The sequence below is a fragment of the Salvelinus fontinalis genome, chromosome 36 (assembly GCF_029448725.1).
Source record: "Salvelinus fontinalis isolate EN_2023a chromosome 36, ASM2944872v1, whole genome shotgun sequence".
In the NCBI taxonomy this organism is placed as follows: Eukaryota; Metazoa; Chordata; class Actinopteri; order Salmoniformes; family Salmonidae; genus Salvelinus; species Salvelinus fontinalis.
Window position 1 is genome coordinate 18,790,701 of NC_074700.1, and position 25,640 is coordinate 18,816,340.

Consider the following 25,640-nt stretch of genomic DNA (forward strand, 5'->3'; position numbering starts at 1 on the left):
TCTCACATAGGTGTTCCTTTTGTCCAGGTGTGAAAGCTCAGTGTGGAGTGCAATAGAGATTGCATCATCTGTGGATGATCGACTTACAGTATGTGTCTAGAGACTTAATTTACTTCCATGGTTTTGATGTTAGTCCCTATTAGATGGAAGCTTGTGGCTCAATGAAGTTTGAACTAATCCAACATTCGTAACTTTGCACCACTGCTTGTAGTTTATGATGGGGTCTAATAGCTTGTTGTTTTATGACTGCTGGACCTGCTCTAAATGCAAAGCCTATTTCATGAACTGCCAGGTTTAGACTTGGATACAGAGTATATAGTTTGTTCATTTATATAGTTTGTTCAACCCCCTACTTACTATTACTATTATTACCTCCTACTTGTAAATCTGTTCCATAACATTACTTAATTTTACCACAAATACTGGCATATTTTTATTGGTACATAGTCTTTTTCACTACATGCCCAAATTATCAAAATGACCCACAGCAAATGGAATGTTTTTAATATTTAAAAAAAAAATGAATCCAACATGTTGATTCTAAACAAAGAAATGTGATGACATCACTTTTGTGACCACCGCTGACACAAAATCAGGGATGATTCAATTGTAGAATTCCTTGATCGTTAACAACCATTTTTTCTCTTTAATTTGTTCAGTTGAACTGCACAGTTTAATGACACTCAGAACAACACAACGCCAAAACAAACAACACAAAAATGTTTGACTTTGCCAACCGCTTTTTGGAATTGAGCCCTCGTTTTCTTTATACAGCACACAAATAAACAACAAGAAAATAAAAAACACAGGCTCCTCTCAGTGAAACCACAAAGCATTTCCTACCTAAGTTTGCTGATCTAGTCACTGATATGCAAATATTTTTTTTATATATATACATGTGGCTTGTGTTAAAGTTTACGTGTGTCTCATCCAGCTCCGTACTCACGTTCACTACTGCTGCCATACCTCAATGTGAAACAGATGGTTGTCGAAACAGTTAATCCCTTAGCATCCACAGTACAACTGTCCTCTCAAAGGGTTAGCTGAATATGAATGGAGTTGTCAGTGATATGCTACCATCGATGGAATTCAGGACCGGTGTTCATTAAGCGTCTCAGATTGCTGATCTGGGATCAGATCCCCTCCTGCCCATTTAATATTATTCTTTATGAACTTCTGAACTGTTCTGCGGTATCTTATAACATTATCACTCTGTCTGTCTGTCTGCCTGCCTGTCTGCCTGTGTGTCTGCCTGTCTGTCTGTCCGTCCATCTGAATGTGTCCCAGGCCTGTGAGGTGACATTTCAGCGCTAGTACCATGTCTAACCCGGAGCCCGCAGTCCAGCCACCACCCCAGGTGTCCCACCGCGGCCGCAGCGCCGCCCCCATCGCCAGCTCCAATGCAGAGGGGGAGGAGGTGCCTGAGTTCGATTCCTTCGGCATAATTGGACCCCGAGGACCTCCTCCACTCAGGGGTGAGGAGGAGAATGAGCTTGTGTGTGTGTGTATGTGTGTGTGTGTGTGTGAGGAGGATAAGGAGGCGCTGTGTGTGTGCCCCCTCAGACGTGTGCTGTTTTAAAACAAATACTATAGCCACCTAGCAATTTTCTGAAGTTTGCTTTAGCTAACCCAGATAGGTTCCCAATCTCCCAACCTCCTAACTAGCTAACAAGAAGACATTTCAGGCTATCAATCAAGTTGGAGTAGCTAGCTTGTTTAACTATCTTAGCTGGCATGCCTGTTGGCAAGGTTGGTAGACTTTAGAAAAGCAAGCAATAAATAAATATACTGAATAAGACTCACATTCCTTTCAATATTTTAGCAGAGATGCAGGAAATCCTTTTCTTTCTTATATATATTTTTAAAGGACCAGCAGTAAGGACACAGACAGCACAAGAGGTATGCATAGATATGCTGAAATATATACATATTTTTTACTTAAAATTAAGCATAACGATTATGGCTTCGAACAATACTCTTAATGTGGGGTCTTAATTTGAGTAAATTTGCTACTGCAGGAAATGAATCCTGCAGCAACAGGAAATGTGAATTATCAGTAATTGACATTTTGGAAATTACAAACTTTCAGAAGCCTTTTTAAATCTCAAATACACTTCAATCGAGTACAGGCTTAACTGAATGACAACAAAGATTGAATAGTTTGGGGTATGGCCTCATCTCCAAGGAATGCTCCTTGGAGCCAGATAATGATGACAGGTTGCCCTATGCTAGTGAATCAACATGAACACTCCCATATAAATACCTGCTATGCTTATGAGGTAACATTATAAACGCTACCACATTTGACATTTCCCGCATTGCATCCTGCATCTGTATGTTTCAACTGTATCCCATATAGCCATACATTTAGGGCCCAGAGTTTTCCATGACCACCTAACTTGACCAGGAAAAACTCAGGGCCCAAGTTACGATGACAAAAGTCAGTAATTCCAGTTTTCAAGTCTCTCCTCTTTCTTTATACACTTATATATTCTCTCTCCCACCCTCCCCTCTCTCTCTCTCTCTCTCTCCTGCCCTCTTTCCCGCCCCCTCTCTCTCTCTCTCTCCCACCCCCCCTCTATCTCTCTCTCGCCCCCCTCTCTCTCTTTCCCCCGCTCTCCCACCCCCTATCTCTCTCTCTTCCATCCCCTCTCTCTCTCTCTCCCGCCCCCCCTCTCTCTCGCTCCTGCTCTCTCTCTCTCCCTCTCCCCTGCCCCCTCTCTTGCTCTCTCTCCCGCCCCTCTCTCTCTCTCTCTCTCCTCCGCTCTCCCGCCTCCTCTCTCTCTCCCTCCCGCCCCCTCTCTCTCTCTCTCGCTCTCTCTCCTGCCACCTCTCTACCGCTCTCCTGTCCCCTCTCTCTCTCTTGCGCCCTCTCTCTCGCCCATCTCTCTCTCACTCTCCCTCTCTCACTCCCTCCCTCCAGAGTTCTTGGACATCTGGGACGTGAACATGCTGCGGAGGCCAGATGAGGTCAATACGCCACAGCACAGCACACACCTGTATGCCAGTGACCACCTCATCGTCCGCAGGGGCCAGGAGTTCCAGCTCAAGGTGACCTTTGACCGTCCTTACAAACCCTCCGATGATCAGTTCGCTGTGGAGTTCGTTATTGGTGAGATAAATAAACCCCCACCTAAAAAGCTTCCCAGAATCAAAAAGATCTCACTCTGTATCCATAGTTACTAGTTAAGAAGCAGTTCAAAAGTAATGTCATGAAAGAAATGTACACTGTTAAATGCTCCTGCAGTTTTTAATTTAACAGCTTGAAACATAATTCAACTAAGGAGGGATTCAACAGTGTGCATGTAGTACTGTATCTATCTTTCTTTCTTGAATCAGTGGTTAGGTCTACCATAGCTCTAGTCCAGGTTTGACCGTAGCTCTAGTCCAGGTTTGACCGTAGCTCTAGTCCAGGGTGTTACCATAGCTCTAGTCCAGGGTTTACAGTAGCTCTAGTCCATGGTGTTACCGTAGCTCTAGTCCAGGGTGTTACCATAGCTTTTGTCCAAGGTATTACATAGCTCTAGTCCAGGGTAATACTATAGCTCTAGTCCAGGGTGTTACCGTATCTCTAGTCCAGGGTGTTACTATGTCTCTAGTACCACATCTCTAGTCCAGGGTGTTACCATAGCTTAATGCGAAGGCTCGGTGTAAGGTGAAGTTGCTGATCTGGGGTCAGTTTTGCATACTCCCCACTAATGGTTAAAGGTCCAAAGCAGCCATTTGTATCTCATTATCAAATCATTTCTGGGTAACAATGAAGTACCATACTATGATTGTTTTCAATTAAAATGCAAAAAAAATATAATAATTGTTTCTCAGCAAAGAGTAATTTCTCAAACAAGAATTTTGCTAGAACTGTCTGGGAGTGGTCTGAGTGGGGAGGGGGAAACTGAAAATGAGCTGTTATTGGTAGAGAGGTTTGGAACTCTCTTTCTTATGGGTCTATTAACTCATTTACCACCTGGTGATGCTACCATGGAAGGCCAAACCCCATCCCAGCAAAACAGGCAGAAATTTCAAACATTTTCAAACAGCTCTTACACTAAAAGGACATTATCATAATTTTCACAATGTCACAGTATTATTCCAACCTCATAGCATGGAAATACATATAATACACAATCAAATCTAGTTTTTGACTGCATTGGGCCTTTAAGGTTACGATTGGGGAAGGGGGAGCTGATCCTGATGAAACTTCCCCCCCGGAGTGGAAGTCTCAGTGTTAGCAAGCTATCAAGACATGTCATTCCTCTTGTTCCACCAATCCACCAGGGGGCAGTCCCCAGTTCAGTAAGGGCACCTACATCCCCGTGTCTGTGGCCAAGGACCGCCAGAGCCCGTGGGCCGGCCGGGTGGTGGACAGCACCGACAACGTAGTCACAGTGGGCATCACCCCCGCGCCAGACTGCATTGTGGGAAAGTGGCGCACGTACGTGGCGGTGGTGACGCCCTACGGTATCCGCAGGACCAGGAGGGACGAGAGTCGAGACCTCTACGTCCTCTTCAACGCCTGGGCAACAGGTCTGTGATCGACACTGACTGATGACAGCTACCCCATTAGTCTGGTCCCACATCAGTTGTTTGTGCAACTGATTGATTAATTGATTGTTTCTTGTTTAAAAACATACAGTTGAAGTCGGAAGTTTACATACACCTTACCCAAATACATTTAAACTCAGTTTTTCCACAATTCCTGACATTTAATCCTAGTAAAAATTCCCTGTCTTACGTCATTCACCACTTTATTTTAAGAATGTGAAATGTCAGAATAATAGTCGAGAGAATGATTTATGTCAGCTTTTATTTCTTTCATCACCTTCCCAGTGGGTCAGAAGTTTACGTACACTCAATTAGTATTTGGTAGCATTGCCTTTAAATGTTTAACTTGGGTCAAATGTTTTGGGTAGCTTTCCACAAGCTTCCCACAATAAGTTGGGTGAATTTTGGCCCATTCCTCCTGACAGAGCTGATGTAACTGAGTGAGGTTTGTAGGCCTCCTTGCTCGCACACGTTTTTTCAGTTCTGCCCACAAATTTTCTATAGGATTGAGGTCAGGGCTTTGTGATGGCCACTCCAATTCCTTGACTTTGTTGTCCTTAAGCCATTCTGCCACAACTTTGAAAGTATGCTTGGGTGGCCGGTACCCTAGTGGTTAGAGTGTTGGACTAGTAACCGAAAGGTTGCAAGATTGAATCCCTGAGCTGACAAGGTAAAAATCTGTTATTCTGCTCCTGAACAAGGTATTTAACCCACTGTTCATAGGCCATCATTGAAAATAAGAATTTGTTCTTAACTGACTTGCCTAGTTAAATAAAGGTAAAATATGCTTGGGGTCATTGTCCATTTGGAAGACCCATTTGCGACCAAGCTTTAACTTCCTGACTGATGTCTTGAGATGTTGCTTCAATATATCCACATAATTTTCTCTCCTCATGATGCCATCTATTTTGTGAAGTGCACCAGTCGCTCCTGCAGCAAAGCATCCCCACAACATGATGCTGCCACCCCCGTGCTTCATGGTTGGGATGTTGTTCTTCAGCTTACAAGCCTCCCTCTTTTTCCTCCAAACATAACGATGGTCATTATGGCCAAACAGTTCTATTTTTGTTTCATCGGACCAGGGGCCATTTCTCCAAAAAGTACTATCTTTGTCCCCATGTGCAGTGGCAAACCGTAGTCTGGCATTTTTTATGGTGGTTTTGGAGCAGTGGCTTCTTCCTTGCTGAGCGGCCTTTCAGGTTATGTTGATATATGACTAATTTTACTGTGGATATAGATACTTTGTACCTGTTTCCTCTAGCATCTTCACAAGGTCCTTTGCTGTTGTTCTGGGATTGATTTGCATTTTTAGCACCGAAGTACATTCATCTCCAGGAGACAGAACGCATCTCCATCCTGAGCGGTATGACGGCTGCGTGGTCCCATGGTGTTTATACTTGCATACTATTGTTTGTACAGATGAACGTGGTACCTGCAGGCACTTGGAAATTGCTCCCAAGGATGAACCAGACTTGTGGAGGTCTACAATTATTTTTCTGAGGTCTTGGCTGATTTCTTTTGATTTTCCCATGATGTCAAGCAAAGAGGCACTGAGTTTGAAGGTAGGTCTTGAAAGACATCCAAAGGTACACCTCCAATTGACTCAAATGATGTAAATTAGCCTATCAGAAGCTTCTAAAGCTATGACATCATTTTCTGGAATTTTGCCAACTGTTTAAAGGCACAGTCAACTTAGTGTATGTAAACTTCTGACCCACTGGAATTGTGATACAGTGAATTATAAGTGAAATAATCTGTCTGTAACAATTGTTGGAAAAATTACTTGTGTCATGCACAAAGTTGATGTCCCAACCGACTTGCCAAAACTATAGTTTGTTAACAAGAAATTTGTGGAGTGTTGAAAAACAAGTTTTAATGACTCTAACCTAAGTGTATGTAAACTTCTGACTTCAACTGTACATTCTGAACATAGAATGAAATTCAAATTCTAACGTTCTGTTTTCCTTCCATCAGGTGATTCTGTGTTCCTGGATGATGACGATGAGAGGGAGGAGTGTGTTCTCAACGAGGTGGGGATCATCTACCACGGGGCATATGACGACATTTCTGAGCGGCCCTGGAACTTTGGTCAGGTACAAATCATTTTACATTGTTTGGACAATCATTTCAAAACACAATTTTATAGTGTATGTCTGTTAATAAAGCCCAAGAGGCCATGCTGTGTTGTGGATATAGTCACAGATAAATGGGGTTAGTTGGCCCGACGTGCAACAGAGATTTCCCACACATGTTCCACACAAGATGTTTTCCACGCATGTATTAATTTGAATACAAAGACTGACCATAAAACCCTCATATGCATTTTTACAAGTTAATCCTCAATTCTCAACGTTGCTTGTTGCAGTTTGACTATGGGGTGCTGGATGCCTGTCTGTTCATCATGGATAAAGCTGCCATGCCCATCACCACCCGGGGCGACGCCATCAAAGTAGCCCGGAAGGCCTCCGCCATGGTGAGGGTTGCGTGGTTACCACCAGTCAATACAATACAGAGAACCCATTCACATAACATTCTTACAACCTTTTCACATAGTACATTTATAAGTAAAACTCAATGGAGAAATGAAAAAGCCATATTAGAAGACAGATTTTTACAGAACAGAGATTTTACAGAAGACAGATTTGAACAGAACAGAGATTTTACAGAAGACAGATTTGAACAGAAGAGAGATTTTACAGAAGACAGATTTGAACAGAAGAGAAATTTTACAGAAGACAGTTTTGTACAGAAAATAGATTTTACAGAAGACAGATTTGTACAGAACAGAGATTTTACAGAAGACAGATTTGTACAAAAGAGCGATTTGTACGGAAGACAGATTTGTACAGAACAGAGATTTTACAGAAGACAGATTTGTACAGAAGAGAGATTTGTACGGAAGACAAATTTGAACAGAAGAGAGATTTTACAGAAGACAGATTTTACAGAAGACAGATTTTTACAGAACAGAGATTTTACAGAAGACAGATTTGAACAGAACAGAGATTTTACAGAAGACAGATTTGAACAGAAGAGAGATTTTACAGAAGACAGATTTGAACAGAAGAGAGATTTTACAGAAGACAGTTTTGTACAGAAAAGAGATTTTACAGAAGACAGATTTGTACAGAACAGAGATTTTACAGAAGACAGATTTGTACAAAAGAGCGATTTGTACGGAAGACAGATTTGTACAGAACAGAGATTTTACAGAAGACAGATTTGTACAGAAGAGAGATTTGTACGGAAGACAGATTTGAACAGAAGACAGATTTGAACAGAAGACAGATTTTACAGAAGACAGATTTTACAGAAGACAGATTTGTACAGAAGAGAGATTTGTACGGAAGACAGATTTGTACAGAAGACAGATTTGTACATAATAGAGATTTGTACGGAAGACAGATTTGTACAGAATAGAGATTTGTACGGAAGACAGATTTGTACAGAACAGAGATTTGTACGGAAGACAGATTTGTACTTACAACTCAATGTAGGCATGTAAAAGGCTGCAGTTGCATCCAAAATGCCACTCTTAGCATGTAGTGCACTACTTTTGACATGGCCCATAAGGCTCTGGTCAAACTAATGCGCTATAAAGGGAATTGGGTGTCATTTCAGACTCAAACTACAGCATATTTACCTCTCTTTCTCCCAGCTGAACTCTCATGACGACGACGGGGTGCTGGTGGGGAACTGGAGCGGTGACTACACCTACGGAGTGGCACCCACCTCCTGGACAGGAAGCACTGAGATCCTCCTCAACTACTCCAGCAGCAAGACACCCGTCTGCTACGCCCAGTGCTGGGTCTATGCTGCCGTCTTCAACACCTGTGAGACTCGCAACACTACCGTTCAACCCTTAGTACAGTGTTTTCCAATCCAGTGTTTTCCAAGACATTCATACTAAGGTATCCTGGTCCTGGGGACCCAAAGGGGTGCACATTTTTGTTTTTGCAACTAGCACTAATACACCTGATTCTAATCAAAGGCTTGATGATGAGATGATTAGTGGAATCAGCTGTTTTAGTACTAGATCAAAATCTAAAATGTCATTCCTTTGGGTCCCCAGGACCAGGATTGAGAGACATTGCCTTAGTATGAATGGCTATACCACCCATTATTAGAGAATGAAGAGTGTTAGAATAGTGGTGGGTGGGGTTCAGTAGTAGTCTATGGTTTGGATTGACAATCTGCTGCTGTTTAGTTTATTGTAACAAACAGAATTTAAATAACTTATTCCCCTCTTTGATGTGCAGAATTCCTTATATTTTTTTGTATTTGCTGAGGAAATCATTTCCCTTCCCTTCCCCCTCCCCAGTCCTGCGCTGTCTGGGCATCCCCGCCAGGGTTGTCACCAACTTCTACTCTGCCCACGACAACGACGGCAACCTGAAGACTGATGTTATCCTGGATGAGAACGGCAGAATTGACAAGCACCGCACCAAGGACTCCATCTGGTAGAACTGATTCAGAGTGACAGACGATAATTTAAATCATTTGACAATCAGTGTTAGTGAATGTAACATCATATTTTGTTAAAAAATGGAAAGTTTGGGAAATAATCGTGAGTTTTAATGCTGGTAACCCGTTGTAATAATGCAATAATACACTTGAGGCCATGTGTTATGACATTTTATCATGGCTGTGGTGGTCTAGCCGCTGCTTTTGCAAAAGCTAATGAGGATCCTAATAAAACAACAAATACCACTCGGCTTCGCCTCGTGGTTATGACCACATCACAGCCATGATAAAATGTCATAACACATGGCCTCATGTATTATTGCTTAAGTAGTTAATTACCAAGTTTCTGCACTGAACTAGCTTGAATATTTGCTTAATGAACATTACAACTCCCTTCAGCCAGCGTCCCACATAGTTCAACTTTATTTTTGTAATGTGTAATACTATTGTAATGTAACCATCCCAAAAAACAACATTTTGGTGAATCCCTCAGCACTACTTCATTTGGTAGAACTGATTCAGTGACAGACAATGTTGAAATCACCTTCTGATTTGAATTGACCATTTAAAAACACAATTCATCCACGAGTGTGAATACACTGCATTTAAAGAGTACGTACACTGCATTTAAAGAGTACATGCACTGCATTTAAAGAGTACATAAACTGCATATAAAGAGTACATACACTGCATATAAAGAGTACATACACTGCATTTAAAGAGTACATACACTGCATTTAAAGAGTACATACACTGCATTTAAAGAGTACATACACTGCATTTAAAATCATTGGATGTTACAGTGAAATTAAGGGATGGTTATGTTGCCATAGGAACTACCATTGCTGGAACGAGTGCTACATGAGCAGGCCAGACCTTCCTCAAGGGTTTGGGGGCTGGCAGGCTGTGGATGCTACACCCCAGGAGACCAGTGATGGTGAGGTGTTCCTACACACACATTTACATGCAATTGCACCCACGTGCACACACACACATTCACATGCACGCACACACACATGCGCCTGTACACTTTTACTGAACTTGCTGACCATGTTATACAGTTGTTACATTTTGTTAGCTAATTTAAGAGGTAGTAACTATGTTATACTGTATTAATACTTATTTGTAATAAAATACCTAATGTGTCTTTCTATAGGGATGTACAGGTGTGGTCCTGCATCTGTCCAGGCCATCAAACACGGACAGATCTGCTTCCCGTTTGACGCAGCGTTCGTGTTTGCCGAGGTAAAGACTACAACGATGAGCCACCCTAGTGGACCAGGGCACTAACTGCACAGGACAGTATACAAAATGTTACAACCCCTACTGGCCACTTACCAAGAAAGCTCATTTAAAGTTTGAATCAGTGAACTCTTCGTCTAACAGTGAATATGCAGTACCTATACATATTTGGGGGGTTATTACTATGGTAATATATATGGTAATATATATGGTAATATATATGGTAATATATATGGTTATATATATGGTAATACATATGGTTATATATATTGTAATACATATGGTAATATATACGGTAATACATATGGTTATATATATATGGTAATACATATGGTTATATATATGGTAATACATATGGTTATATATATGGTAATACATATGGTTATATATATGGTAATACATATGGTTATATATATGGTAATACATATGGTTATATATATGGTAATACATATGGTAATATTCAGTGCATTCAAAAAATATTCAGACCCCTTGACTTTTTCCACATTTTGTTACGTTACAGCTGTATTCTAAACTGGATTAAATCTTCTTTTTTTTCTCTCATCAATCTACACACACTACCCCATAATGGGCAAATGTATAAAAAAGCAAGAACTGAAATATTACATTTGCATAAGTATTCAGATCCATTACTCAATACTTTGTTGAAGCACCTTTGGCAGAGATTACAGCCTTGAGTCTTCTTGGGTATGACACTACAAGCTTGGCACGCTTGTATTTGGGGAGTTTCTCACATTCTTCTCTGCAGATCCTCTCAAGCTCTGTCAGGTTGGATGGTGAGGCCTCTGGCTGGGCCACTCAAGGACATTCAGAGACTTGTCCCGAAGCCATTCCTGCCTTGTCTTGGCTGTGTGCTTAGGGTCGTTGTCCTGTTGGAAGGTGAACCTTTGCCCCAGTCTGAGGTCCTGAGCAAGTTTTCATCAAGGATCTCTCTGTGCTTTGCTCCGTTCATCTTTCCCTTGATCCTGTCTCCCAGTCCCTACCGTTTGAATTTAGATTTTTAATTTAACCTTTATTTAACTAGGCAAGTCGGTTAAGAACAAATTCTTATTTTACAATGATGGGCTACCCCGGCCAAACCTTCCCCTAACCCGGATGACGCTGGGCCAATTGTGCACCACCCCACAGCATGATGCTGCCACCACCATGCTTCACCGTAGGGATGGTGTCATGTTTCCTCCAGACGTGACACTTCGCATTCAGGCCAAATAGTTCAATCTTGGTTTCATCAGACCAGAGAATCTTGTTTCTCATGGTCTGAGAAGTTCTTTAGGTGCCATTTGACAAACTCCAAGCGGACTGTCATGTGCCTTTTACTGAGGAGTGGCTTTCATCTGGCCATTCTACCATAAGGCCTGATTGGTGGAGTGTTGCAGAGATGGTTGTCCTTCTGGAAGGTTCTCCCATCTCCACAGAGGAACTCTGGAGCTTTGTCAGAGTGACCATTGGGTTCTTGGTCACCTCCCTGACCAAGGACCTTCTTCCCCAATTGCTGAGTTTGGCCGGGTGGCCAGATCTAGGAAGAGTCTTGGTTGTTCCAAACTTCTTCCATTTAAGAATGATGGAGGCCACTGTGTTCTTAGGGACCTTCAATGCTGCAGAAATGTTTTGGTACCCGTCCCCAGATCTGTGCCTCGATACAATCCTGTCTCAGAGCTCTAAGGACAATTCCTTTTACCTCATGGCTTGGTTTCTACTCTGACATGAACTGTCAAATGTGGGACCTTATATAAACAGGTGTGTGCCTTTCCAAATCATGTCCAATCAGTTGAATTTACCACAGGTGGACTCTCTCAAAAGTTGTAGAGACATCTCAAGGATAATGGATGGAAACAAGATGCACCTGAGCTCAATTTCGAGTCTCATAGCAAAGGGTCTGAATACTTATGTACGTACATGTGATATTTCAGTTTCTTTTTTTGTTGCAAAAAAATCAAAAACCTGTCATTATGGGGTATTCTGTGTAGATTGTTGAGGGGATTTTTTAAAATACATTTTAGAATAAGGCTGTAACATAACAAAAGGTGGAAAATTGGAAGGGGTCTGAATACTTTCCGAATGCACTTTATATTACCATATATTACAATAATGACCAAATGTATGACCAAATATATGACTAAGTGACTAATGACTGGTTTTACATGATGAACGTGTTCCATTCTTCCTGTTCTGTAGGTGAACAGTGATGTGGTGTTCTACTCACGGAACCCCAGAGACGGAACCCTGGAGCCGGTCAAGGTCAACAGCAGCCATGTTGGCAGGATGGTGGTGACCAAAGTGCCCGGCCAGGACGCTCGCCGTGACATCACTGATCAGTACAAGTTCCCTGAGGGTAGGAGAGGAGGAGTGGAGGGATGGAGGGAGAGTCACAGAGCAAACACTTAAAGGGCCGGTTTCCCAGACACAGATTAAGCCTATAGTCCTGGACTAAAAGGCATGCTCGATCGAGAATCTCTAGTGTTTTAAAGTTCAGAACTAGGCTTTGTCTGGGTCCGGGATACCGGCGCAAAAAGTGTCAGTCTTTGTCAGTTCCTGCTTACTCCAGTGTCATGAAAAGTATTAACACCCCGCCACATCTGACTTTTCATCACGTGGATCTTACCCCTGTCATGGTTCATTTCTTTACTATCAAATGAGGCAAGACAAACTTATCACACAAGTCAGAGTTATACTTAAACCAAATCTTTATTCACTTATTAATAAGGGAGCAGGTCAATACAACACACACATACTGTATAAAGTGAATTGATTGAGTGCTATACGTTACCGATGGCTGGTCGAGGAATCACTCTCAGATGATTCGTTGAGAGCCCAGAGACAAAAGTACAAAGGTCTTTTATAGCCAAGATACACCCCCTTCAGTCTACATGACGAACAACAGATGTATGGAATAGGTCACACAGTTAAGATTTGTATGAAAGATACTTATAATTCCCAGCTTCCCAGCTGTTGCAAAAAGAGTTCTCATTGTGTAGAGACCAAGGTCTGGTCCTGGAGTCATCTCTCCCTGTTACCTTATAGAACAGAAACATTAACCTGTTTGGCGTGCAAGCCCGACATCGGTACACTTATGACAACAGACACTTCAAGTGCAGGGCGCGAAATTCAAAAGATATTTTTTTTAAATATTTAACTTTCACACATTAACAAGTCCAATACAGCATATGAAAGGTACACATCTCGTGACTCCAGCCAACATGTCCGATTTTTAAAATGTTTTACAGGGAAGACAAAATATGTAAATCTATTAGCTAACCACGTTAGCAAAAGACTCCACTTTTATTACTCCATCAGTTTTTGACTCCATCAGTAGCTATCACAAATTCGGCCAAATAAAGATATAAATAGCCACTAACCAAGAAACAACCTCATCAGATGACAGTCTGATAACATATTTATTGTATAGCATATGTTTTTTTCGAAAAATGTGCATATTTCAGGTATAAATCATAGTTTACATTGCAGCTACATTCAGAAATTGCACCGAAAGCAGCCATAATATTTACAGACACCAACGTCAAATACCTAATTACTCATCATAAAACATTTCTGAAAAATACATAGTGTAAAGCAAATGAAAAACAGGCATCTTGTGATGCCAGACAATATTTCCGATTTATTAAGTGTTTTACAGCGAAAACAAAATGTTGCGTTATATTAGCTTAGCACAATAGCCAGAAACACTTGGGCGCCGGCGACTACGACAAATATATGAAATAACATCATAAATTGGGTCTTACTTTTGCTGATCTTTCATCAGAATGTTGAACAAGGTGTCCTTTGTCCAGATGAGTCGTTGTTTGGATTCAGAATGGCAACTTTCTCTCTCCATTTAGCAAGCGCGCTAGCCGGGTTGCACGGATCTCTCCATGTAAACAAACAGAAGAGAACGGAACACGGCAAAACTCCCGAAAAAATTTCAATAATCTGATGAAACTATATTGAAAAAACATACTTTACGATGATATGGTGACATGTATCAAATAAAATCAAAGCCGGAAATAATAGTCGCCTATAACGTCAGCAAAACAAAAGGCAACCCCACTGTCCAAATCGCGTTCTTCAGAGTACCGGAACTGGGGTACACGTCATTCCAAGAGGATTTATTCCATCCCAGATCGAGATAATCACCTCATTTCTTCTCTCACAGCCTTCTTGACACCCAGAGGAAGGTGTATAACGTGCATGTATACTAATAGCTCTTGTGCCCATTTATAGGCAGGACGAGGAAGAGAGCATCGATTTCAGACTTTGAACTTCCGGGTCAGGAAAAGTGCTGCAGAATGAGTTCTGTTTCACTCAGAGAAATAATTCAAACGGGTTTAGAAAGAAGAGAGTGTTTTCTATCCAATAGTAATAATAATATGCATATTGTATGAGCAGGAATTGAGTACGAGGCCGTTTGAAATGGACACATTTTATCAGGCTACTCAATACTGCCCCTTGCAGCCATAAGAAGTTAAATCCTGATCTGGAATGCGGTATCACCCAAAGACATCGTAAATCTTCCAGACTCCCCTCCTCAGTAGAACACACACAGATGAGCGTTCTAACAACCCCTTATTCTGTTGCATAAAACAACCATTTGATGCAATAACAGCATTATAACATAATCTTGTAATTCCTGTGCTGACACCCCCTAAAGAAGGTAACAAAATGGGAAAAGGGGTTTTGCCTCTTTGTAAATTGGGTACCAACACTAGAAACTTCTGAGAGAGACCTTATAATCTCTCCCTCTCGCCACATCAACAGGTAGTCCCGAGGAGCGCGCGGTGCTGGAGAAGGCGGAGGAGTACGGCTGTCATCGTGAGAAGGCCACCCCTCCGGAGGCTGACGTGGAGCTGGACATGCCCCTGATGGAGGTGAGGGTGGGGGATGACTTTGAGCTGAAGCTGGAGTTCAACAACACGAGTGACCAGGCGCGTACTGTGGACGTGTACGTCAGTGGCAACGTGGTGTATTACACTGGAGTCACCAGCTCTGAGTTCCTCTTCAAGACACCTAGAGTGATTCTGGATCCCAAGAAAGGTAGGCAGGTTGAGGGAGGAGGAAGGGCTGAGGAGGGTGTGTGTGTATGTCCGTATGTGTAAGGGGTGCATGTAAGATCAATATTCTCTACTAGCAGCAAGCTAGTTGCTCTACAATATTTCTTAAGCAGGAGCCCCAGAAAATACATGAAAATGAAAATAAAACTCAAGGAGACAAAGCATATCCTAAGTCATCCCTGTGTGTTTTCCCAGCTGAGAAGCAGGTGATGGAGGTGCGTTCCCAGGACTACATGAAAAAGCTGGTGGAGCAGGCCAACCTCCACTTCATCGCCACCGGGAAGGTCAAGGAGACCGGCCAGATCATCACCAGCATGAGGGTCGTCACCCTACATACCCCCAAACTCTCTGTAGAGGTAGGTAATATAATACTACATACCCCAAACTCTCTAGAGGTAGGTCATATATTGCTACATACCCCAAACTCTCTGTAGAGGTAGGTCATATAATGCTACATACCCCAAACTCTCTCTCGGAGGTAGGTCATATAATGCTACATACCCAAACTCTCTGTAGAGGTAGGTCATATAATGCTACATACCCCAAACTCTCTAGAGGTAGGTCATATTTTGCTACATACCCAAACTCTCTGTAGAGGTAGGTCATATAATGCTACATACCACAAACTCTCTGTAGAGGTAGGTCATATAATGCTACATACCCAAACTCTCTAGAGGTAGGTCATATAATGCTACATACCCCAAACTCTCTCTGTAGAGGTAGGTCATATAATGCTACATACCCCAAACTCTCTGTAGAGGTAGGTCATATAATGCTACATACCCCAAACTCTCTAGAGGTAGGTCATATAATGCTACATACCCAAACTCTCTAGAGGTAGGTCATATAATGCTACATACCCCAAACTCTCTGTAGAGGTAGGTCATATAATGCTACATACCCCAAACTCTCTGTAGAGGTAGGTCATATAATGCTACATACCCCAAACTCTCTAGAGGTAGGTCATATTATGCTACATACCCAAACTCTCTGTAGAGGTAGGTCATATAATGCTACATACCCAAACTCTCTGTAGAGGTAGGTCATATAATGCTACATACCCAAACTCTCTAGAGGTAGGTCATATAATGCTACATACCCCAAACTCTCTGTAGAAGTAGGTTATATAATGCTACATACCCAAACTCTCTAGAGGTAGGTCATATAATGCTACATACCCAAACTCTCTAGAGGTAGGTCATATAATGCTACATACCCAAACTTCTCTGTAGAGGTAGGTCATATAATGCTACATACCCCAAACTCTCTAGAGGTAGGTCATATTTTGCTACATACCCAAACTCTCTGTAGAGGTAGGTCATATAATGCTACATACCACAAACTCTCTGTAGAGGTAGGTCATATAATGCTACATACCCAAACTCTCTAGAGGTAGGTCATATAATGCTACATACCCCAAACTCTCTCTGTAGAGGTAGGTCATATAATGCTACATACCCCAAACTCTCTGTAGAGGTAGGTCATATAATGCTACATACCCAAACTCTCTAGAGGTAGGTCATATAATGCTACATACCCCAAACTCTCTGTAGAGGTAGGTCATATAATGCTACATACCCCAAACTCTCTAGAGGTAGGTCATATTATGCTACATACCCAAACTCTCTGTAGAGGTAGGTCATATAATGCTACATACCCCAAACTCTCTCTCGGAGGTAGGTCATATAATTCTACATACCCCAAACTCTCTGTAGAGGTAGGTCATATAATGCTACATACCCCAAACTCTCTGTAGAGGTAGGTCATATAAGGCTACATAACCCAAACTCTCTGTAGAGGTAGGTCATATAAGGCTACATACCCCAAATTCTCCATCCAACCAATGTTCAACCATTAATTTATATTGGATTAAATGAAATTACATTCAATAAAAAAAACGTATTAATCCACATAGGGGGACATTTTTGCTGACACTCATCTGAGGCTGAGAATTTTTTGTTGAACATGTGACCTGACCATGTGGTGATCTGACAATGTGACCTGACCATTTGATCATGTGACCTGACCATGTGACCTGACCTGGTTTGATGGACTTTTTCCTGGTCTGGTCACCTGGTGGTAACTTTGTGAACATCGTGGAAAGCACAAAATGAATAAATTTGTACTGTATATAAAGTACACTGGATTTTACAAATATGCTGCATTTCTCGATCCTAGCTGGGTCTTCACGGCTAGGGTCAGGACCGTTCTAAACTGTCATTCGCCTCCCTGTAGGTGTCTGGTCTGGCCAAGGTGAGTGAGGAGATGATGGTGACCGTGGAGTTCACAAACCCATTCAAGTTTAACCTGGAGGATGTGTATGTTCGTGTGGAGGGGCCAGGAGTCATGCCACCCAAGTATAAACATTACAGGTGAGCAGTGTATGTGTGTGTGGGTATCTGTATGTGTGCGTGTGCGTGTGCGTGTGCGTGTGTGTGTGGTGTGTGTATATCAAATCAAATGTGCTGAATACAACAAGTGTAGACCTTACCGTGAAATGCTTACTTACAAGCCCTTAACCAACAGTGCAGTTCAAGAAGAGTTAAGAAAATATTTACCAAATAAATAAAAGTAAAACATTATTAAAAAAAGTAACACAATAACATAACAACAACGAGGGTATACACAAAGGGTACCGGTACCGAATCAGTGTGGGGGTACAGGTTAGTTGAGGTAATGTGTACATGTAGGTAGAGGTGAAGTGACTATGCATAGATAATAAACAGCAAGTAGCAGCAGTGTACAAAACAAATGGAGGAGGGTGGTCAATGTAATAGTCTGGTGGCCATTTGATGAATTGTTCAGCGGTCTTATGTCTTGGGGGTAGAAGCTGTTAAGGAGCCTTTTGGACCTAGACTTGGCGCGCCGCTACCGCTTGCTGTGTGGTAGCAGAGAAAACAGTCTGTCTTGGGTGACTGGAGTCACACAATTTTATGGGCTTTCCTCTGACACCGCCTATTATATACACTACCGTTCAAAAGTTTGGGGTCACTTAGAAATGTCCTTGTTTTTGAAAGAAAAGCAAATTTTTGGTCCATTAAAATAACATCAAATTAATCAGAAATACAGTGTAGGCATTGTTAATGTTGCAAATGACTATTGTAGCTGGAAACTGCAGATTTTTTATGGAATATCTACATAGGTGTACAGAAGCCCATTATCCGCAACCATCATTCATGTGTTCCAATGGCATGTTGTGTTAGCTAATCCAAGTTTATCATTTTACAAGGTTAATTGATCATTAGAAAACCCTTTTGCAATTATGTTAGCACAGCTGAAAACTGTTGTCCTGATTAAAGAAGCAATAAAATGTGTCTTCTTTAGACTAGTTGAGTATCTGGAGCATCAGCATTTGTGGGTTCGATTACAGGCTCAAAATGGCCAAAAACAGAGACCTTTCGTTTGAAACTCGTCAGTCTATTCTTGATCTGAGAATTGAAGTCTATTCCATGCGAGAAATTGCCAAGAAACTGAAGATCTCGTACAACGCTGTGTACTACTCCCTTCACAGAACAGCGCAAACTGGCTCTAACCAGAATAGAAAGAGGAGTGGGAGATCCCCGGTGCACAGCTGAGCAAGAGGACAAGTACATTAGAGTGTCTAGTTTGCAAAACAGATGCCTCAAGTCCTCAATTGGCAGCTTCATTAAATAGTACCCGCAAAACACCAGTCTCAACTTCAACAGTGAAGAGGCGACTCCGGGATGCTGGCCTTCTAGGCAGAGTTGCAATGAAAAAGCCATATCTCAGACTGGCCAATAAAAAGAAAAGATTAAGATGGGCAAAATAACACAGACACTGGACAGAGGACCTCTGCCTAGAAGGCCAGCATCCCGGAGTCGCCTCTTCACTGTTGACGTTGAGGCTTAGCCCCAGTGATGTACTGAGCCGCACGCACTACCCTCTGTAGCATTTTACGGTCAGAAGCTGAGCAGTTGCCATACCAGGCGTTGATGCATGGATCTGGGGACCCATGTCAAATCTTTTCAGTCTCGTGAGGGGAAAAAGGTTTTGTTGTGCCCTTTTCGCGATTGTCTTGGTGTGTTTGAACCATGATAGTTTGTTGGTGACACAAACTAGTTCGTTGGTGACACAAACTAGTTCGTTGACACCAAGGAACTTGAAACTCTTGACCCGCTCCACTACATCCCCGTTGATGTTAATGGGGGCCTGTTGGGCCACCTTTTCCTGTATTCCACGATCAGCTCCTCTGTCTTGCTCACATTGAGGGAGAGGTTGTTGTCCTGGCACCACACTGCCAGTTCTCTGACCTTCTTCCTATAGGCTGTCTCATCATTGTCGGTGATCAGGCCTACCACTGTTGTGTCATCAGCAAACCTTAATGATGGTGATGGAGTCGTGTTTGCCTACGCAGTCTTGGGGAAACAGGGAGAACAGGAGGGTACTAAGCACACACCCCTGAGGGGCCCCAGTGTTGAGGATCAGTGTGGCAGATGTGTTGTTGCCTACCCTTACCACCTGGATGCGGCCCATCAGGAAGTCCAGGATCCAGTTGCAGCGGGAGGTGTTTAGTCCCAGGGTCCTTAGCTTACGTGTGTGTGGGTGTGTATGTGTGAACTTGTGTGGGATTGCACTCATGTACTGTATGTATGTTTCTATTCCAGTCTGATCACGGCAGGCTCGTCCCTGACGTGGACGGAGGGTTTTACCCCCCGTAGGGCGGGGCCAACTAAGCTGATGGCCAGTCTGGACTGTGCTGCCCTCAGACAGGTGTACGGACAGGCCCAACTCACCGTCAAGCCCTGAGCAACACAGGAGACAACATATCTACAGCCCTGTTACAGCCTTGTTACAGCCCAACTAGCAACAGTTTAGAGATTAGGGGCTCTATTCAATCCGCATCGCGGAAATTCAGCTTTACTGTGTGATTAAAATTTAAAGGCAATGTTCCCCCTTTAGCGGAGTCTGCAATCACGTTAAACGCTGCATATGTCGGCTCAATCGGAAATGACCTTATCGCGGAATCTATATCGCTTCAGCAATACAGATTGAATAGAGCTCTAGGGTTGAATTGTTGCTTTTGTTAACTTTAGTACACTGATCATGTAGCTTCACAAAATATAAATATTTTCTAACTCTGCAACATTTAATGCAGTTCAATGCAGTTGTTTTGTTTTCACATGACTTCTATAGCCTAAAAGACAACTACATCATACATGTAGCTACTGTAACCCAGCTACCAACAGTTTAGAGATTGGGTTGCTTTGTTGTTGAATATTAATGAATGCATCTATGATCATGTTGTTTCACAAAATAGAACTACAGTATGTAATGTAATGACGTTAAGGACAAGCTAAGTGTCATTATTTTGTTTTAACCTTTGATTTCTAGCACAAAATGTTTTATATCACCCAAATAAAAGAATACACGATGGTTTGGCAATATTCTGTGCACTTCTATTTGTAAAACAGTGATGTACACATGCAAATGAAGCAACAAAGTGATTCATCATAGTGTAAAGTGCAGTTTTATGATGGGAGGCAAAGTGAAAGATCCTTTACAAACTCTAGCAAAACTCGAGAAAAACTCTATTAACAATAGCTGGAGGGAGGCCCTTTCCATCATTCTGGATCAACTCAGTGATTTTGTGCCAGTAACTCCAAAAGGAAAGCGGAACAATGCTACAAGAAAGGAAGTAACAGAGTGGATGAAGTAACAGAGTGGATGAAGTAACAGAGTGGATGAAGTAACAGAGTGGATGATTGAATTGTGTGGCATTAACTCAGTAGACCAGGCAAAGGCTCTTATGGAGAAGATACCACACAATGATGAGGTGATCCAAGTACTGTTGACGCCTTTCCTGATAGAAAGTATCATTTGATAACTTTAGTCATGAACACAAGCTATATGTTTGAAAGAGACATCGAGTTTAAATAGGAATAATTTTTCCACATTCACAATCCATGGTGGACAATTACCGTAAAAAATTACTAGCCCAGGCATTTATTTGAAGTCTTACGGTACAAATTTAGTATATTATTCCCCTCTACATGATGATGACCATTTTGTGTAAATGTTTTAATGCTCACCCTGAAGTGTTCTGGGTACATGATGAACACAGGCTTTAATTACTTTTCAGTAAGGGTGAATTTTATTTGATATTGTCACGGCTCTCGTCGGAATGAGGATCGGACAAAGGCGCAGCGTGGTAAGGGTTCATGATATTTTATTTCTCAAAAAACACTCGAACAAAATAACAAAGTGAAAAACCGAAACAGTTCTGTCAGGTGCAGACACTCAACAGAAACTAACTACCTACAAAACACAGGTGGGAAAAAGGCTGCCTAAGTATGATTCCCAATCAGAGACAACTATAGACAGCTGCCTCTGATTGGGAAGCACACTCGGCCAAAAACAAAGAAATTGAAAACAAAGAAATAAATAACCCAGAATGCCCACCCTAGTCACACCCTGGCCTAACCAAAATAGAGAATAAAAGCCTCTCTATGGCCAGGGCAGTACCCCCCAAAGGTGCGGACTCCGGCCGCAAAACCTGACTCTAAAGGGGAGGGTCCGGGTGGGCATCTCTTCACGGTGGCGGCTCCGGTGCGGGACGTAGACCCCCCTCCGCCCGCAGATCCCTCCGCTTTGGTGGCGGCCCTGGTGCATGGACCTTCACAAGAGGAACCGGACTGCCGATCGTCGCTGGAGGCTCCCGACCGGGGACCGTCGCCGCGGGCTCCGGACCAGGGACCGTCGCCGGGGGCTCAGGTGATGAGCGGTGCCTAGTTTCCTCCAGACCAACAAAAATCTTGTTTCTAATGGTCTGAGAATCCTTTCGGTGCCTTTTGGCAAACTCCATGTGGGCTGTCATGTGCCTTTTATTGAGGAGTGGCTTCCATCTGGCCAGTCTACCATAAAGGCCTGATTTGGTGGAGGGCTGCAGAGATGGTTGTCTTTCTGGAAGGTTCTCCCATCTCCACAGAGGAATTCTGTCAGAGTGACCATCGGGTTCTTGGCCACCTCCATGACCAAGGCCCTTCTCCTCGCTTTGTCATTATGAGGTATTATGGGTATTTTCTATTTCATCCATTTAGAATATGCCTGTAATGTAACAAAATGTGGAAAAGGTGAAGGGGTCTGAATACTTTCCGATGCACTGTAAGTCCATTAGTCTAACAAGACCTTTTCTTGCCCATTCTTTAAATCCGAGTCATTTTTACCAGGTGTGAAATTGTCATTGCCCCAAAATGGTGTAAAACTGGACAATACAGAAGATTCACACAGATATTACTATACTTTATGCCATATAGTTAGGTTGTTTTAAACAAAGGGATTAGTAGCATTCTTCTTTAGTTTATTAAAGGGAGCAGAGCACAAATAAAGTTAAAGTTAACCTGTTGAGGCTGGGGGCGCTGTTGTCACTATTTATGGTAATCTTGTAATTTTTGAAACGGCTTCCTACAAAACTCTTGATCGTACAATATGCATATTATTATTATTATTGGATAGAAAACAGTCTATAGTTTCTATAGGAGTTGAAATTTTGTCTCTAAGTGGAACAGAACCCATTCTACAGCAATTTCCCTGACATGGAGTCAGATTTCAGAAATTTTGGCCCCTGATCTGGAGTCAGTTAAAAGGCCACCGTTATTGCTATGAGTATACGGACACTGCTTACGTCTTCCCCTGGATGCCTTTACGTGATGACGATTTGAATGGGGTCGATTGCGCGTTCACAGGCACTATAAATTAAAAAACCCTGTAGCTAGTCACTCTTTTGGAGCTGCGTTATGCGCGTGGAGGACACCGACCCGCACCTGTTCCAAGCATTAGTGTTGGGAGTAATCTTTCTCCGGTCATGTTAAGACTCGTTATAGGAGTTAAAAACATCATAAGGTAGTTAATTTAAAGCTTTTTATAGCAATTTATATCCGTTTAGTGCGATTTTGGGACATTTATTTCTGAAACGCTGTGAATCGCCGGGCACGCTTCCAGTTCATGCTGAACGCAGTTGGCATTTCCACATGGCAAGAGGACAGCTTTCCACCAAAAGACGATTAGACCCAAGAAAGGATCCTTTGCCCAAGATACTGATGGAAGAACAGCTCAAAGTAGGACATTTTTATTATGATAAATCGTGTTTCTGTCGAAAAATGTTAGTGGCTTAGGACGCCATGTTTTTTGACGTAGCTTCGCTTGGCGCAAACTGTATTGAAAAGTAAGGATAATTTAAAAAATGTAATTCCGCGATTGTATTAAGAATTAAATTGTCTATCAATCGATGTCCACCCTATATTTTTTAGTCACGTTTATGAGTATTTATGTATAAGAGTAGATCACTGTCTAATATGGCGCACGGACATTTTCTCACCAGCTGGGCTACTTTCCCCATTGTCTAACCATGATTTTGGTGGCTAAATATGCACATTTTCGAACAAACTGTATATGCATGTTGTAATGTGATGTTACAGGGGTGTCATCTGAAGAATTCTGAGAAGGTTAGTGAAAAAAATAATATATTTTGGCGATGTTGACGTTATCGCTCACTTTGGCTAGAATTAATGCTGGGGTAATGTTTGCACCTGTGCTATGCTAATATAACGAATTATTGTGTTTTCGCTGTAAGACACTTAGAAAATCTGAAATATTGTCTGTATTCACAGGATCTGTGTCTTTCGATTAGTGTATGCTGTGTATTTTTACGAAATGTTTGATGATTAGTAAGTAGGTAAACACGTTGCTCTATGTAGTTATTCTAGTCCATTTGTGACGGTGGGTGCAATTGTAACCTATGCCATCTACCTGAAATATGCACATTTTTCTAACAAAACCTATCCCATACCATAAATATGTTATCAGACTGTCATCTGATGAGTTTTTTTCTTGGTTAGGGGTAAGTAAGTAATTTTTTAATAATTTTTCCAACAATTGTTTACAGACCGATTATTTCACTTATAACTCACTGTGTCACAATTCCAGTGGGTTAGAAGTTTACATACACTAAGTTGACTGTGTCTTTATAAACCAATTGGAAAATTCCAGAAAAGGATGTCATGGCTTTAGAAGCTTCTGATAGGCTAATTGACATAATTTGAGTCTATTGGAGGTGTACCTTTGGATGTACTTCAAGGCCTACCTTCAAACTCAGTGCCTCTTTGCTTGGTATCATGGGGAAATCAAAAGAAATCAACCAAGACCTCAGAATTTATTTTTGTAGACCTCCACAAGTCTGGTTCATCCTTGGGAGCAATTTTAAAATGCCTGAAGGTACCACGTTCATCTGTACAAGCAATAGTACGCAAGTATAAACACCATGGGACCACACAGCCGTCATACCGCTCAGGAGGGAGACGCACCTTGTGAGATGCTGGAGGAAACAGGTACAAAAGTATCTATATCCGCAGTAAAACAAGTCCTATATCGACATAACACAGCAAGGAATAAGCCACTGCTCCGAAACCACCATAAAAAAGCCAGACTACGGTTTGGAACTGTACATGGGGACAAAGATCGTACCTTTTGGAGAAATGTCCTCTGGTCTGATGAAACAAAAATAGAACTGTTTGGCCATAATGAACATCATTACGTTTGGAGGAAAAAGGGGGATGCTTGCAAGTCGAAGAACACCATCCCAACCATGAAGCACGGGGGTGGCAGCATCATGTTGTGGGGGTGCTTTGCTGCAGGAGGGACTGGTGAACTTCACAAAATAGATGGCATCATATGAAAGGAAACTTATGTGGATATATTGAAGCAACATCTCAAGACATCAGTCAGGAAGTTAAAGCTTGGTCGCAAATGGGTCTTCCAAATGGACAATGGCCCGAAGCATACTTCCAAAGTTGTGGCAAAATGGCTTAAGGAAAACAAAGTCAAGGTATTGGAGTGGCCATCACAAAGCCCTGACCTCAATCCTATAGAAAATTTGTGGGCAGAACTGAAAAAGCGTGTGCGAGCAAGGAGGCCTGCAAACCTGACTCAGTTACACCAGCTCTGTCAGGAGGAATGGGCCAAAATTTACCCAACTTATTGTGGGAGGCTTGTGGAAGGCTACCCGAAACGTTTGACCCAAGTTAACCTGTTTGGCGTGCAAGCCCGACACCGGTACACGTATGACAACAGCCAGCTCAAAGTGCAGGGCGCGAAATTCAAAAGATATTTTTTTTAAATATTTAACTTTCACACATTAACAAGTCCAATACAGCATATGAAAGGTACACATCTTGTGAATCAAGCCAACATGTCCGATTTTTAAAATGTTTTACAGGGAAGACAAAATATGTAAATCGATTAGCTAACCACGTTAGCAAAAGACACCACTTTTTTTACTCCAACAGTTTTTTACTCCATCAGTAGCTATCACAA

The 25,640-nt window shown here is 42.1% G+C and overlaps 1 protein-coding gene across 1 annotated transcript; it reads left to right on the forward strand.

The window, feature by feature from the left end:
* The first annotated feature begins 1,318 nt into the window (after positions 1 to 1,318).
* On the forward strand, positions 1,319 to 20,613 carry LOC129835803 (coagulation factor XIII A chain-like). The gene is made up of 14 exons (XM_055901581.1): positions 1,319 to 1,475; positions 2,924 to 3,112; positions 4,276 to 4,524; positions 6,517 to 6,635; positions 6,908 to 7,015; positions 8,201 to 8,375; positions 8,864 to 9,002; positions 9,840 to 9,943; positions 10,163 to 10,251; positions 12,442 to 12,598; positions 15,019 to 15,294; positions 15,507 to 15,667; positions 17,547 to 17,683; positions 19,937 to 20,613. Exons 1-14 carry the CDS (start codon positions 1,319 to 1,321, stop codon positions 20,076 to 20,078), a joined length of 2,202 nt encoding a protein of 733 aa, XP_055757556.1. The 3' UTR covers positions 20,079 to 20,613.
* The last annotated feature ends 5,027 nt before the right edge of the window (positions 20,614 to 25,640 follow it).

What these genes read in the sequence shown, in the direction of transcription:
- LOC129835803 (XM_055901581.1), top strand. Translation starts at nt 1,319, where the DNA reads ATGTCTAACCCGGAGCCCGCAGTCCAGCCACCACCCCAGGTGTCCCAC. An exon ending in GGCCCTGGAACTTTGGTCAG is followed by an intron (nt 6,636 to 6,907) that starts GTACAAATCATT and finishes TGCTTGTTGCAG; the next exon opens with TTTGACTATGGGGTGCTGGA. An exon ending in CCCCCAAACTCTCTGTAGAG is followed by an intron (nt 15,668 to 17,546) that starts GTAGGTAATATA and finishes GCCTCCCTGTAG; the next exon opens with GTGTCTGGTCTGGCCAAGGT.